Source organism: Pundamilia nyererei, unplaced genomic scaffold (assembly GCF_000239375.1).
Source record: "Pundamilia nyererei isolate P.nyererei 1_Seehausen unplaced genomic scaffold, PunNye1.0 scaffold00031, whole genome shotgun sequence".
Classification (NCBI taxonomy): domain Eukaryota; kingdom Metazoa; phylum Chordata; class Actinopteri; order Cichliformes; family Cichlidae; genus Pundamilia; species Pundamilia nyererei.
The window spans coordinates 385,852-400,660 of NW_005187432.1; the positions used below are offsets into that span (position 1 = coordinate 385,852).

The following is a 14,809-nucleotide window of genomic DNA, read 5'->3' on the forward strand; positions in this document are numbered from 1 at the left end:
CCTGTACAGGATGATATATGGTTATGAAATTGGTCAATCAGCCTTAAAAATCTTGTGCACTGTTCAGCACTGATAAGTAGGATATTACTTTGTCAAAGGCAGGATTTATTATTTCAACGACTCAATCCCTTTCATTTCTTATACATAATACACCTCTGTGTAATAAGAGCACATAATGATCCAGTGGAATTCAATATTCAGTTGTCATTCTTATACCACAACACAGCAATCACATGTTCCAATGAACAAAACACAGGACAGAAAATAACAGCAGTAATGTGTTTATCATCTCAGCCACTGACTTTGATAAATAGCCAAAATGGTCTTCTTATAATTTACAGTTATTACTGCTTAATCATGAGCATGAAGTGCACAAAAGTAGTTTTGCATCCCAAGTCGTTGTCAAAGGAAGCTCTGTATTGGAGATTATGTATCAGAATTTCAGGAGCGGGACCGCGCCTCCAAACATGCTCCTTCTGGTTCTCATCTATATAGGTTCCCTCAGTTCTGTAAGCTGCTCATTCTCGTTTACGTGCCCCACCCTCACTCCCTCACCTTTTCAATTATTTAACTTCTTTACTCCTATTTAGTACATGGAGATCTGCCACCCCCGGGAGCTGTCGCGAGTCCCCTTCGAGGCCTTCCCCAAACCGCAGCTAAATTCATGTCCAAGCATTCACCTTTACCTACTAAAACACTGTCAAACCTAAAGTGAGGACATCGGCCCAGCTAGTGAAATAGCAATTAAACATGTTAGCCTCAATACGCATTTGCTACTTCGTTTCATAACAGCGTAACACAGCTGTGACACCATGAGTGCAATGGGCTGCAGAGTTGATGAGTTTGTGATATCAGATGTATTCTAGGTGTATTCTTCAAAAACAGAAGTGATGCTCTGCTCGATGTTAAAAAAAGACCTTTGAAGAGAAACCAAAGCTTTCTCAATTCCTGTTCAGAATGATTCACCACTTATCACAACATTGAGAATAATTTCTTTCTTTAACCAAGCCAATACAATTTCAAGTACCAGTATAATCATTTTAATAAGGATTGCGCTTTTTAAACACAATATGCAATTTTCTCTGAGAACCTTTCCCCAATGTTTTTCTTTGTAACTAAACAAATTGACTTTTTTAGCCTGACTGTATGAGTTTGAAGATTTTTTTTTAGACTTACCTTATTTGATAAGTGAAACTGTCCTGTTCTGTTGGCAGATAGTTGTTTCAAGTAATTTTTTCCGCATTTTCTTTGATTTTGTTGCTTTGCAGTATTTTGTTAGCAATTTTTTTTCAAGTAACACCATAATTTTAAACTAAATTCTCCTTTCTATTAAACTTCTTAATAGGTCCTTAAATAAGCCTTTATATGCGGTTTCCCTCACTAAGCAAGAATCTGGGAGCCATCCATTAGCTCTAAATAGTGTTTGTATATTGATATTGCTGCCAAAACCCTGTGAAACATACAGCAATGTTCATCTATTCTATCTATCTATTCATCTATTCATCTTGGACATTGGACAATTTCTGTGTTGTGCTTCACTAGCTGTTGATTTTGCCTAACATCATAACTGCCTAACCCTGGCCCCACTCAGTTTTAAAACTGGCCTTGATTGAAAGCACTGCACTTTGTTTGTACCTCGGGTTGACATTTCGGTTGTGCTCTGCGTTTTCCAGGAGAAACCTTCTGTCTGTTTGTGTTTGTCAGATGGACCTTGAAAGCAACAGGCACGGAGAGCAAGGCGGAGGTGTGTGTTTGTGTGCCCATGTGTGTATGCTGATGGACGACAAGGGCGACTCCATTTCTTAGGTCAAGCTTCGGGTCATCTCTGTTGCCCTGGTAACCCTGTTCTGGCTGGGTTGCTTGGCAACAATCCTCTTTTGTTCCAAATGATTTAATTTGAAGCATATCTTCCCTCGTCACCCTTGGCTCACTGACTCACCCCTCTTCCTCAATCTTGTCCTCCTTCTGTCCCTCCATCACTGCTTGCTGAGTCTTTTCCTTCACCCTCCTCACTGAATTCCCCTTTTTTAAATCTTGGCCCTTCCATTGACATCGAGAGCCCAATCCTTCTTTTCCCTGTCCTGTAAGTCCCTCCTGTTATCAGAAGGTTTTACGAGCGGATAGGTGTGTGTGTGACTATGTGAGAGCACAAGAGTGAGTTTGCTGAGTTTGAAGGTGGTGACTTTGCTTGACTGTACTTGCCTTTCTGTACTGTGCCATACAGAGTACATTTTCATGTTTCTCATAAACTAATCTAGGATCTAAACTTGCACTGTCGTCTCCAATGCCTTCCTGTGAAGGGTTTGTATCATGTTCTTCCTTTGCCTGTAAGTGCCTCCCACAGTCTAAATATATGCATATAAATTTAATTGGGGATTCTAAATTCGCCTTGGTTTTCGAATAAGTGGCTAAGAAAATGGATGGACGGAAACTAATCGGCAGCTGTGCCAGCCTCCGTTCTTCTAAGAGGCTGTCCACAAAAGCCTGGCTGCAGGGACTTAATACTTTTCAGCTGTAAGAGCATTTATAAGGGTCAAGCACTGATGTTGGACACAGACTGAAGCCAGAGAATATGACCTGAAAGTCAAGACACTGTTGCCAAAAATGTGGGAGCATCACTCTCGTCTTCTGAGAAATTAAGTTTTAGACATTTTGGAATTTAAACTTAATTTAACAAATAAGTTTGTTCACATACTTTGAGGCTACACTCTGTCATAATATTACAAACTGTAATGTTTAACCGTTGCTTAATACAGCAGGCTGTGTTCTGCTGTTGTGCCTTACATCAAACAAAACCTGTCATTCATAACAAAAAACAAAAAGTTTGCGAGTTTTTAATCAGTTTGTTCAGAATCATTACAGAGACATCATTAAGACATCATCAAGGTGTAATTTCACTCAAACGTAAATTATATTAAATGAACAGCCAGTGTGTGTGTGTGTGTGTGTGTGTGTGTGTGTGTCCTTCTCCTGCTTATCTAACAGTCCAAGTATCTGATTGCGGCACGCTTTTGTTTTCCAGAACAGTACACACATTTTTTCCAGACTTCTTGTTATTGCTGTTTTTGAAAAATGGGTAGACAACACCCATCTTTCACAGAGAGATGAGCACAGAGAAAGACAGAAAGCAGATTCTGAGTCTCACCATAGCAGGTCCAGTGATCTTAGTCAAAAGGGCAGACTTCTGGTAATTGACTACTCATTTCTTTAAGTGGCCTATTGGCAAGGGCAGTCGGTACATTTGCCAAAGCATTAAAGATTTAACTCTCTTTATCTTCCTGCGTGTGTGTGCGGAAGTGCAGATGGACAGATAAAGCTTGGTTGCCATTTTTGATATCATGCGATGATTTGTGGTGGAGGATTTTTTTTAAATCGTGGGTGTACTGGTTCAGGACAGGGCTTCTCTCTTTAAAATCGAAAGCATCTGTCTTCCTCTGTCTTCCCAACCCGACTGTGTCCGATTTATTTTTAAAGAAGCTTAGCTGACAAAGCTGTATTGAAACTCTGCAGAGATAATTATAGAGGTAATTATGATGTAACAAACAGCAGCTGAATAATGGGTTTCAGCCTGATTAGCAACTCAATAAAGCATATATGCCATTAAAGTATAGGTTCAGATTCAAGTCGCACATTTTATCTGTATGTACAGTAGGCATACTGGTTCTGAAGCAATACTCAGTTTTACTCCACTGCATCAAAAAATAGGGTCAAATTGTTCTTTCACCATTTTAAATTAGTATGAAGTGTTTACATTCTGAGGTTGGTTTCTTCAGCCTTACAGTTTGATGTTGCTGGCTGAGCCCAACCACAAACCTGTGTGGCTCAGAGAGCTGCAGGAAATGAACAGCTTTTACTCAAAGCTAGCCACAGTTTTTTATGCCTGCACATTTTTTATACAAAGAGAAGGACAGAAAATGATGCACTTTCTTTCACAGACAGCTGTGCATTCCAAGTATGATGATGGAGGATGAGAAACATTCAAATAAGTGATTAAAGTGCAGATGGGTTTAGGCAACTAAAATTGTAAGGTGCCTAAAGGGAAAGATGATGGGTACGGTTAATATCTGATAATCTGGATGTTAAGCGTAGGGTTTTTTGTTTTTTTTTTAACTCATAGGGTACAGAACTTTCCTGTGCTGAACCTAATCTTAGCTGAACCAGTGCAAATTTATGACCTGTTAAAATATCTGTAAAACTAGTGACATTCAGAGAGTGTGAGACTTCTTTGGGTCTACAACACTCAAGCAATTGCTCACTTTGGTGACAACCAAAAAATATTGCTCCCATCATAGGAATACTATCCTAGGAAACATGGAGAAGGAATTTAATGCTTAAAAGGCCATAGCTTTGGAAGATACCCACTTGATTTGACTCCCTCAGACTACTGAAGTTTTATTTCACTCTGATTTTGTAGGGATGAAACAAATTTAAGCACTAGTAAAGTGACCTTAGAAAGAGATAAGTTCAAACCAGTAGTGAGACAAGGAATGATAACAAGAAGTGTGAATATTCTTGTGGTCATGCATTTGAAAATATCCTATCCTATATTAACAGTTATCTCCGTTTATTGCTGCTCTTTCTCCCCACCTCACCACTTATGTCAGCACCCCTTCATTTTTTTCATCCATACTGTATGTGAGCTTTCTCATTTTTCTTTTGTCTTTGCTCTACTTCCCTCCATCTTGCTCTCATTGTTTCTTTTTTCCCACTCTTTCGGTCTTTTTGCCCCCTTTCTAAGTCACCCTGTCATCTCTCCTCATTGCTCTCATCAATCTATATATGCTTATTTCTGCCATGTCCTTCGCTCACCTCTCACTCTCCCTTTCCCTCTTTCATTTGCTTTCTCCCTGTTTTTCCCCTGTGCTTTTCTCTATCTTTATCTTGCTCTCTCGCCATCCCAACTCTCTCTGTCTTTCTCTTCCTTGCAAATCATTATTCTTTTTCTTTTGTCAGCAGTGAAGCCCTTTTCTGCAAAATGAATCCCCCCTTCCTCCCTCTCTCCCTGCTTGCGCTCCCTTTTCATTCTCATAGTGCTGTTTCAGTGGCAGGGTGGGGCGGCCGGCTTGGCGCCTCACTACTGCTGCAGACACTGCTGGGCTATGATGGTGGTGGTGTGTGAGTGCGTGTGAATGGGGGGGATCTAGCTCGTGGAGGATGCGGGTAAGGAGGGGATTGCCCGATTTCTGAGCTAACTATGTTTGACAGGGAACATAGGGAGGGTGGGTTGGCAGGGTAGTGGAGGGGTACTTTATGGGAGGTGGTGGGGCCTTTTGTGGGCTCAGAGAATCCCCCACAAGTAGGACTGATTAAGAAAAAAGGCGGGCTGGGGTAAAAACTAAGGGCTAAGGAGGTTGTTTGTCCTAAGGTGGCAGATAGGGGGTCCTTAAATCCCAACATCCAGTCCCACCCAGCGCTCCCCCCCTTTACTTCCACACTCATCTACATCCCTTGACGATTTTAAGTAATTTGTTCACGGTCCCAAATAATGTGGCACCAGAATGAGGATTGCAACAATTGCTATTCTGTTAAAGACTGCAAAGCTGTAAAGAGCCTTTTTGCTCCAAACGATCTGCATTTCATAAGTCAGACATGAATGGGGGGTCTGCTTCTTTTAAAAAAAACAAAATTGTTATGATTTGCAGATTTTTCTTAATTCACCAGGAATTAAGAAAGAAAATAGATTCAATCTGCATCTTGTGAGTCGTAACAGCAGGACGGTAATGGTGGAGAGTTAAAGGGTGGAGTGAGGGGTGCAATAGTTGGGGAGGAGTAAACTTGTGGATGGTAGAGGTGGGCAGAAGGGCACACACACCCACACACACATATTTACAGTCCCGGATATGCACACACTTACCCAGGGGGATGGGGGTGGTAGTTGGGACAGCTGGGCATAGATGGATGGTGTGGGGGAGGCTGCTCCGTATCTGTCAGGGTGGGTGTATGTTTGTGTGTATGTCTTTCTGAATGTGTCCTCTGTGCATTATGGGGAAAGAGTGTGCATGCATGTGTTTTTCGCATGTTCCCCTTCTGGAGTCCAGCTGTATCTAATGCTGCATTTCTTTATTAAGCACATTTTTATCCATTAATGTCCTCGTGTCTGATGTGTGTGCCTGAGAGATGTGTAACTCTTTTTTGTGTGTGTATGCCCCTGTGTACAGTTTTGGGGGTGAGTGGTGAGTACATGAGGGTGTGTCTGTATGGAGGAGGGCTGTTTGTGTGTGCGTTTGGGGGGAGGGTCAGCTTTCTTGTAGTCTGCGCAAGTGGATGCCTCTGTGTGTGTGTAATGGCCTGTATCATACCACGCTGTATCAACCCGCACATTGTTGGCTGAGTTTCCCATCAAATGTGTACAGCATCAGTGGCACCATGACACATGACTGTGTCTGTCACACACCATAGCCTTGGACTCAGTGCAGCTGCAGTGGAATATGGATACACGCACAGGAATGCACAGGGTAACGTGCACATGCACTTCGCCTCAACCACATGGAGATAAAAAGCATCTCATAAATCACACAGATACACACGCTTCTTCCCACGTATTTGTGCACAAACAGATATATTCCTAGCCACAAAAAAAAACAACCAAATACCACTGTGTGCTTGAGCGCTGACACGCACTAGCATGCAAACATCTTCGATAATAAGATTCTCGGGGCTGGCACACACACGCGCAGACGTGCACATACTGAGACACAGTCAGATAATTACCTCCTTGCAAAGCAACAAATACGCTCTGCTTACAAATATAAACCACACGTGCGCAAATATGAGGATAAAAATCTTATCACATAAACACACATGCGCACTTAGACCAGACCTACATGTGAAGGTACTCTCACACGGATACGCACACACCCGCACACAGTTGTTTAACAGTAAATAAAGTTTATTAACCTGAGTTAATTAGCAACAACATCGTAAATCCACCCTGGGGGACCAAAAAACTGAGGAAAACAAGGAATTAAGGATGGGGAGAATTAAGCGAGTTGATCAGTAATAGAGGAGGAGGGGAAGGAGGCTTGACAGAAGGGCGAGGAGGTGAGGGGGGACGATAGGAAAGCAGGGAGGACATCAGGGCAGATGGAGAGAAGGAGGGGGGAGAAGCTAGAGGGAGACAGATGGAGTAAGAAGGAAAAAGAGGGTGAACATGGAGATGTGCAAGGTGGTTTGAATTTTTCACTGTCTGTTCTTTGTAGGGAGAGAAATTGGAGGAATAAAGAGGGAACTTTTTTTTCTTATTAAGGCAGTAGTTCAAACTTTTTGGGAAACACACTTCCAGAGAGTGAAATAAGGTGACTAAAATTAATCCAGTGTGTGTGTGTGTGGGTGTGTGAGTCTGTGTGTGGTACCGAGCTGAAGTCAGGACCTGGTTAAACTAGTTTCACCTGTTCTTATTCATACATATTTATGTAGTTTAGCTTAAATACATAGATACCAGGCTAACATTGGGCCATACAGGATGAACTTAAGCCTCACTGCACAGTATTGTATTTTATCATTAAAGCTGCTTGTTTGCAGAAGTTTGTAAAGGCAAAGAAAAAGCACGTTTGCTTAATTTCATTCTAACGTAAAGCCTGGGGAGTACGGTTCATTGTCAACATTCAAAACATTATGGCAACACTCTTCTTCAGCACTGTGTGAACAATTTGTGTTTGACTGAATAAGTACCTTCTGTCTAGACATCTTCACAGATTGACTTCGAATTTTTGAAGTTAACCACAAGCTGAAAATGATATCCAAACTCAGTGCGCATGAATACATTTTCACAATAAACCGCCCAAAACGTAATTAAATGTGATATGAAATGCAGCTAATTGTAACAGAAGAGAGGTTTTAGTTGGTATATTGTCTCTCTTTGGATAAACTGAACAAGTTTGCAGTGCAGCTCTATATGTAATGCGCACACATGAGATTGATAGCGATCTTCTCATCTAACTCTCTGACAGAAAACAAATAAACCATATGTTTAAAAAAATGTGGAATTATTCTTTCAGGTTGTTCCGTCTCTCTCTCTGTTTTTCTTTTTTTGTCACTGGAGATCTCTCGAGCGCTTCTCACTTCCTCTGTTGTCTCACTAGCTCCTTCTTTCCCCTCCCTCTCATTTTTTTTTCACACACACGCACAGTTTCCCACCTCGTTTTATCACCCACCCTGCATACTCTTATCCATCCATCTTTCTCTCTGTGTCCTCCTTCCTCCCTCCCTCATTCCATTGACTTGATATCCCAGTCAGCCTTCTCCCCTTGCGTTCTCTCACCTTGTTTCTGGCTAGGGAAAGTGTAAATTGTGTTGCTTTAAATACCCATGTCTTACTCTGGCTCTAAGCTTGGTGAGGGAAGGCGTGGATGTGAGGAGGGAAAGAAAGAGCAGCAAACCACAGAGTTTAACTTAACGTCTGTTAAGGATAGATAGGTCTCTCCTTTTATTTTTGCAGCTTGAGTGTTTAACCTGACTTAACAGTTTAAACTCTGGATGAACTTCATTTCCCTCCTTTAACTTTACTGCTAAGGAGATTCAAAGGTAAAAAGCACAGCCGTATCTGAATCCCAGGATTATTGGAGCCAGATTCTAGTGGCGAGTGACTCTTTAGCACTTGTATGAACCAGTTTCAAACAGCAGATGGTTTGGGTGCGCCACACTGGACTGTATCATAAAATATGTTAACCACAAACTTTTTAATAACTCATTTCAAATACTGTAATATCTCTAGCATCCATCTTAATACCCACTGCTTCTAACCGCACCCCTCTGACCATATAATAACGGTTTAAGTCGATTTGAGATATTGCTGAAAGATTGATAAATTATGCTCTTGCAGTTAAATTCTACACACATGGTCCTTCAACTTAATTAAGCCAAACTTTTCTTTGATTAATATTTGACCAACTGTGCTAAAAACGTCAGCATGCTCGTATACTGTACAATTCAAATAATTTGTACACATTAGTGGAGCTTTAAATTTAAGATGTAGAGTGCCTGTTAATCATGATTAAAGCATTTTAGGCCTTATGGTCCATAAGAGTGAGATTAACCTTTATTTGTTAGCTTTCATTAATTTACACACAATGTTTTTGTAGCTAACAACAACCGGAGCCTGATGTATTGGGCGTACTGGAGTAGCTGAAAATTATGTTTTGCTCCAAGACACTCCAGCAGTGTTAATGAACGAGCTACAAGTGCAGCTTTCACATTTACCATGCCAGTTCATGGATCGAATCTGCAATCTTCCTCAGACCCTTTCACTTCTCTAACCTTTAACAAACCGGCACCCCAGATCAATAATTTTAAATGAAAATAAAAGACCGATATATGACAAATAACCACGAGACAAACAAACAGGTATAATAACAAAGGCCGCTACCTTTCTGGAAGTTAACCTCCTTGGCTCTGGGTCGTTCTTTATTACAGGGGCGTGCTTAGTTTGAAACCTTGAGACATTTAATTGTTGCGCTTTTGAGTTTTTAGTTCAGATTGAAGTTTGGAGAAACATCTGGGAGATAAAGTGTAATTTATGCAAAAAATGTGACGTGATGGCTTTGAAAACTTTACTCCCACACAAATTTGATGAAATGATTAACTGGTTGATATTACCTTGACTAAAGGACAAGCTTTGTCTGGCATTTAGTGTTCCACTGATAAAAAGCGACATTTCTGGTTTTTTTCTGGTGATAAATATTCAACATTATGTAAAGGATCCTTAAAATATGTCCACTTTAAAAGCATGTCTCCTCGCTGAAAAGTCACTAATTGGCTACTGATATTGTTTTACCAGCACAAATGTCACACTGAGCCTCAAACTCAGGTTGTCCTTGATCAGAAAATGCCAGCACTCTGTGGCAGCTAGACAACGCAAGATTGGCTAACTTGTCAGCGTTCATTGCGGTTGGCTTGATGGGTAGTGCAGTGGGACAGCCAATTTACCCAAAGTGTTCATGCCAAGTGGAGGAGCTTGTGCGATCAGCCACAAGAATTAGCCCAAGATGCTATTAAAGGAGACACTAATCCGTGGTACACTTGACCACACATTCAGCCCTCAGCCATCATGGTGCTTAGATAAACTAACCACAAGGTCAGAGCTGCAGTAAAACAGGAGAGAGAGCAAGTGAGCGACTTCCTGACATGAAGGGCTCTGGAAGTCTCTGAGTGTCTTTTGAATCCCGCTGGCAAAGAGCAGCTCTACCTTTATTATCGCTCTGAAACCTTATAGCCCAGAGGCAAACCTGAAGCCTTTTCTTTTTGCCTGATGTTTTCTGTGATGCTGGACTTGCTGGCCAGTTTTAAAATGAAAAAAAAAAAAAGATGCCTATAGTTTCTCCCAGGTGCTCTTGGCTCATGTACCGCAAACGTGCGTTTTTGATGCTAGATTCAGTTAGTTTGCTCTCCTCCTCTTCTGCAACCTTTCTTTGTGTGCCCCTCCTTTGCGTGTCTTGATGGGAGTTCCGCTGAAGCGCACTTAAGCAGATGTTCTTCCTGCAGAAAAAAAAAAAAATCCATTCCACCGCCGGTGCAAGGATGCGATAACGCTCCACACCGAATATAAACCTGTCTCCCGCTTGACAATTTGGTTCCAATTAAACTATTTATATGCGCCGTATTTTCAGGGGTGAGGAGACCGCTTTGAGGCATATTTTCTTATAAGATGTTCCCCCACGTTGGCTTGGTCTTGTTGTCAATTATGTCATATTTTCCTTTTGGTTGAGATTTGAATGAGTGAGCACCGGCATATTTGGAAGATAGTAGGAGAGGAGAGGGCGCGAAGGGTGCACACGAGGCCAAGATATGTGGAACTTCACGTGGCAAACAAACGAAACCGCAGCTACCATGTTAGGGTTTACTTACCGTAACGAGGGACTCCATATTTTAGTATAGATCTCTGGTTCTGATTCACAATTTGTCACCCTCATTGAATGCAGAGGAGAATTAGCTTGCCTCATCACCCGTTATCAAGGGAGCGCTGTTAAATACCATAATTTGAGCCAATTTGAATACTGTTATACACCCAGACAGTTCACTCTTCAGTGATTTTTGCGGTGTTCCAGTTTCAGCTACAGCCTTTAGAATCCCTTCATTATGTCGGGTCATTTATATTCTCATTCTCCTTTTCCTCTGACCTGCTCATTTCCATAATGCCTGTCCTGTTTGAGCTTCCTCTGGACCAGCCGATGCATATGCATGGAGTTAAAAACTGACACAGATATTGACAAAGGAGAGTTAGAATGCCATTAGAGGTATGAGACAGCGCTCTTGTTGTTGCTTTGACCCGTCGAGAGCCACTGTCTGCTGTAGTCGCTTCATCTTTGCTGGCCCCTCAGGTCGCATGGTCCCTGGATGCCAGGGCTGCAACTGACTCATTGCTCTTACACTGGCCTCGCAGACATACAAGTAGATAGCCATTTGTCTACTTTTTTGTCCCTCTGACAGCTTGTCTGTGTGTCGGTGTGTGTGCGCATTGTGTCTGAGCTTTCAGAAAGACAGATAGAGATATATAGATAATCTGACAAGCAGAGAAAGAGATGGGCGGGGGGAGATAGAGAGAAAGAGTGAGATCGAGGCGGGTAATGCACTTTGTGGGTTTATCTGATTTTGTGTTTGTGTGTGCTACTATTTTTGCCTGTGTTTTCATATGAGCACTGCATCTCACTGACTTATGATGCATTTATATCACTCAGTCTCGTGATTTTTTTCTTCCCTCTCTCCTGTTACCTAGAAGACGACCCCTTGCAGCCAATGACCTCCGATGAGACGGTGCCCGTGGGGGGTACGGTGACATTGACCTGTCGGGTGGCAGAGAGCGACAATTCCTCACTGCAGTGGTCCAACACTGCACAGCAGACCCTGTACTTTGGAGAGAAGAGAGGTGAGAGGAAGTCAGGGATGGAGTATCATTAGGAGCTAATTACAGAATATGTACAAATTCTGCTAATTTACTTTGCCAAATGTGCTTTGGATCAGTGCTTTTCAAACCACTTGTGCTCAAGTCACACCAAAGGGCAGACCAACATTTCAGTGCGCACCTTAATCCTCAAAATGTGACACAAAATAGTCACCAGTTCTTATTTGGTTAGATTTTTGCCACCTCACTTGCAGCATCTGGTCTCAGCCTGACACCTGAATTTCAGATACTTTCATATAAAAGTCTTGCTGCCTCTGGTTTCTATCCAGTGCTCTTTTTAAAAAAGCCAAGGTTCTCTCAGAAGGATGTTTAGTTTCTAAGTGCCTCTTTAGCTTGCACCGTGTTAGCTTTAGCCAGCTTTTCCTGACAGATGACTTTCAGGCTGAGGGCTGTTAACATCCCCTGTCCAGCTGTCGAAGCCAAAAGAAGCGGGTTTTTTTCCTCCCATAAGGCAGCAGATTTTTTGCACTGATGGTTATTTAGAGAAAATTAGTATGTAAAAAGTACTAAACAACCTATTAGTTTATCCATAGCTTTTTGTGCAATTCAAACCTGAAATCATGGCAAAGCGTGCAATAGACACGCCGTTTGGCATGCAGAAGTTGCTGTAACAGCAAGGGGAGATAATATATTTAAAGCCAAAAAGTCGCTAGTGACCAAGGAAGGTATGAAGTAGGTTTCAGGGTCCTTAATCACCAGAAATCATGAAGCTAGGTGGTTAATATGTATATACATGTAAATGTGCTAAAAATGTCTGTTTAAACGCTCGTATTCTTGTTGGCTTAAAATAAAACATCTCCCTCTGCTGGTACTCCAGCTTACTGCAACTTCTACATGCGTGTCCATTTCACACTTAGAAGAAGCAAAGTGTGGAATGGACACGGTGGACCGGCATGTCTATTACACATTTTTCTGTGATACGGGGTTGGCAATAATATATTGTGATAATAACATATGTTGGACACCTGGACTTACCCCAGTGGACACTATATGGGGATCATGGGTGTCAAATTGATGTTAGTACATCAGCCACACATATATATATATCTATGTTGGCCCAGTAAAGACCCATTGCATAATAACATATAAAAAAACAAAAACACATAAAATTTTCCCTTCCTAGGTACAATCTGAAAAAAACAAAACAAAACAAAAAAACGTGAACTTTCAACATCCTGTATCAGTTTTCCATTTTTTAATATCATTGTTAGAAAGAAGGCTGTAAAACTGAGATCGAGTCAGACTTCTGGGTCAGATGAAAAAACACCTTAGATAAAACTAAATATATATATGTATGTATTCTTTTTCTTCTTTCTTGTATTAACCACTCCTGCAAGACATCCAGGACACTATTTGAGGCCACTTCTCACCCCAGTCCATTCCTATTTCATGATTTGTTATGGGGAATAGGACTGATGGAATGCACAGGGCTTACACAGCTGTGACATAAATTTTGTTTTAGTGTGAGACCACAACCCTAAAACAAAAGTCACAGTTTGGTGAAGCATTTTAAAGCTCATGTCCTGGCTGTACCCTGCCTTTAACCCAATGACAGCTGGGATAGGCTCCAGCTCCCCACAGGAGGATCCTTAGCTTCTTATCCAAACCTGGATAAGGAGATAAGAAAATGAATGGATGGGGTTTAAAAGCTCAGTGCACCCCTGTTTGTGTCACAAGTAGGTGTAATTGAGAAAAGGAAAAAAGAAGAATTTGTGCACTTTCTGATTGTCGCTATAGCAGACAAGCAAACAGAATTAACAGCTAACAACTGCTCACAAACTGCTAGTGTCACAAATGAATTGTATTTGTGAACTATAAGGATATAAATGGTGAAGTAGTGTCATCCGCCACGTTGCTCCAAGGCTTAGATTACTAGTTTTGAGCTTGAGTAGTCATCGTGGCTCCAGCTTTTCCTCGCGCTACTCATTCTGTCCCTCAAGCAAAGTAAATGCTTAAAGACGAAGACACACATACACAAGTTGTCTCACACACACGCACACACAGATCATTAAGCCCCTGAACTGTTAAAGGATCAAAAAACTTGGAAAAACAATGGCTATTTTCACTTTAGCTGTGATGTGTGTTATTGCAAGGGAACCCATGTAAAGGCTACTTTAATGATGCTTTCTAACACAGAGTGATGTCAAGAAGTTCAGGTCTGCACTTTTCTCTGTATTACCCATCAGAGATGTACGTGAGAACAGACATTAAACGGTCTTTAACCTTCCCACTCTGTAGTACAATGTGATGTCTGATTGTGCTCATGTGAGAATAGCACAGTTAATTCTCTGGTGAATTCACAGCAAATGAGTGGGCGTCATGTGTCCTGCCTCCGGCTCGCTCTACTCAGGCAGCTCCCTCACCTAAAGCAAACGGATGGAGAGAGAGTGAGGATGGCTGTGAAACTGACTGGCTGCTGTACATTTGAGAAAAGACAACTGCAGGCAAAGTCACAACCTAGCATGTTGAAAAAAAAAAACACCCCAGCTATAGTAACAATTGGAAGGCGTAAAAATTATGGATATGCCTTGGACAGATGGCTGCACTTATGATTTTTCAGCAGCTTGCTTCACTAAAATGACCCCTAAAAGTGAATTAAACAATAGGATTTCACTCCCTCTTGAATATGTCTTGGATGCATTTGCATATTGCACACTATCTCATGTATCAAGGATGCATGAAGTATCATAACTAGATGTAAATAGAGTCTATTTAGATTTTTTTAAAGGTATATGCTTCCAATATATTTTCTGAAGAATATTAATTCTGTTTGAATGGAATTTTTGGAGGATGGGTGTGCAATAAAGATGTCTCCTGCTGCAATGTTGTTGAATGAGGCACCATAATTACTTCATATAAACAGGGTCAAGTGCTTTGTTCGAGAAAAGCCTCAACGACATTAGGAGACCGAGA

At 41.4% G+C, this 14,809-nt stretch overlaps 1 protein-coding gene across 4 annotated transcripts in view; it reads left to right on the forward strand.

Moving 5' to 3' along the window:
• Positions 1-14,809, forward strand: part of cadm3 (cell adhesion molecule 3) — a 104,227-nt gene that overhangs the window by 27,975 nt on the left and 61,443 nt on the right. For all 4 annotated transcript variants that reach the window (XM_005728945.1, XM_013909809.1, XM_005728946.1 and 1 more), the window contains exon 3: positions 11,711-11,860. In XM_005728945.1, coding sequence (XP_005729002.1) covers positions 11,711-11,860 — 150 coding nt within the window. The remainder of the gene's footprint in view (positions 1-11,710; positions 11,861-14,809) is intronic.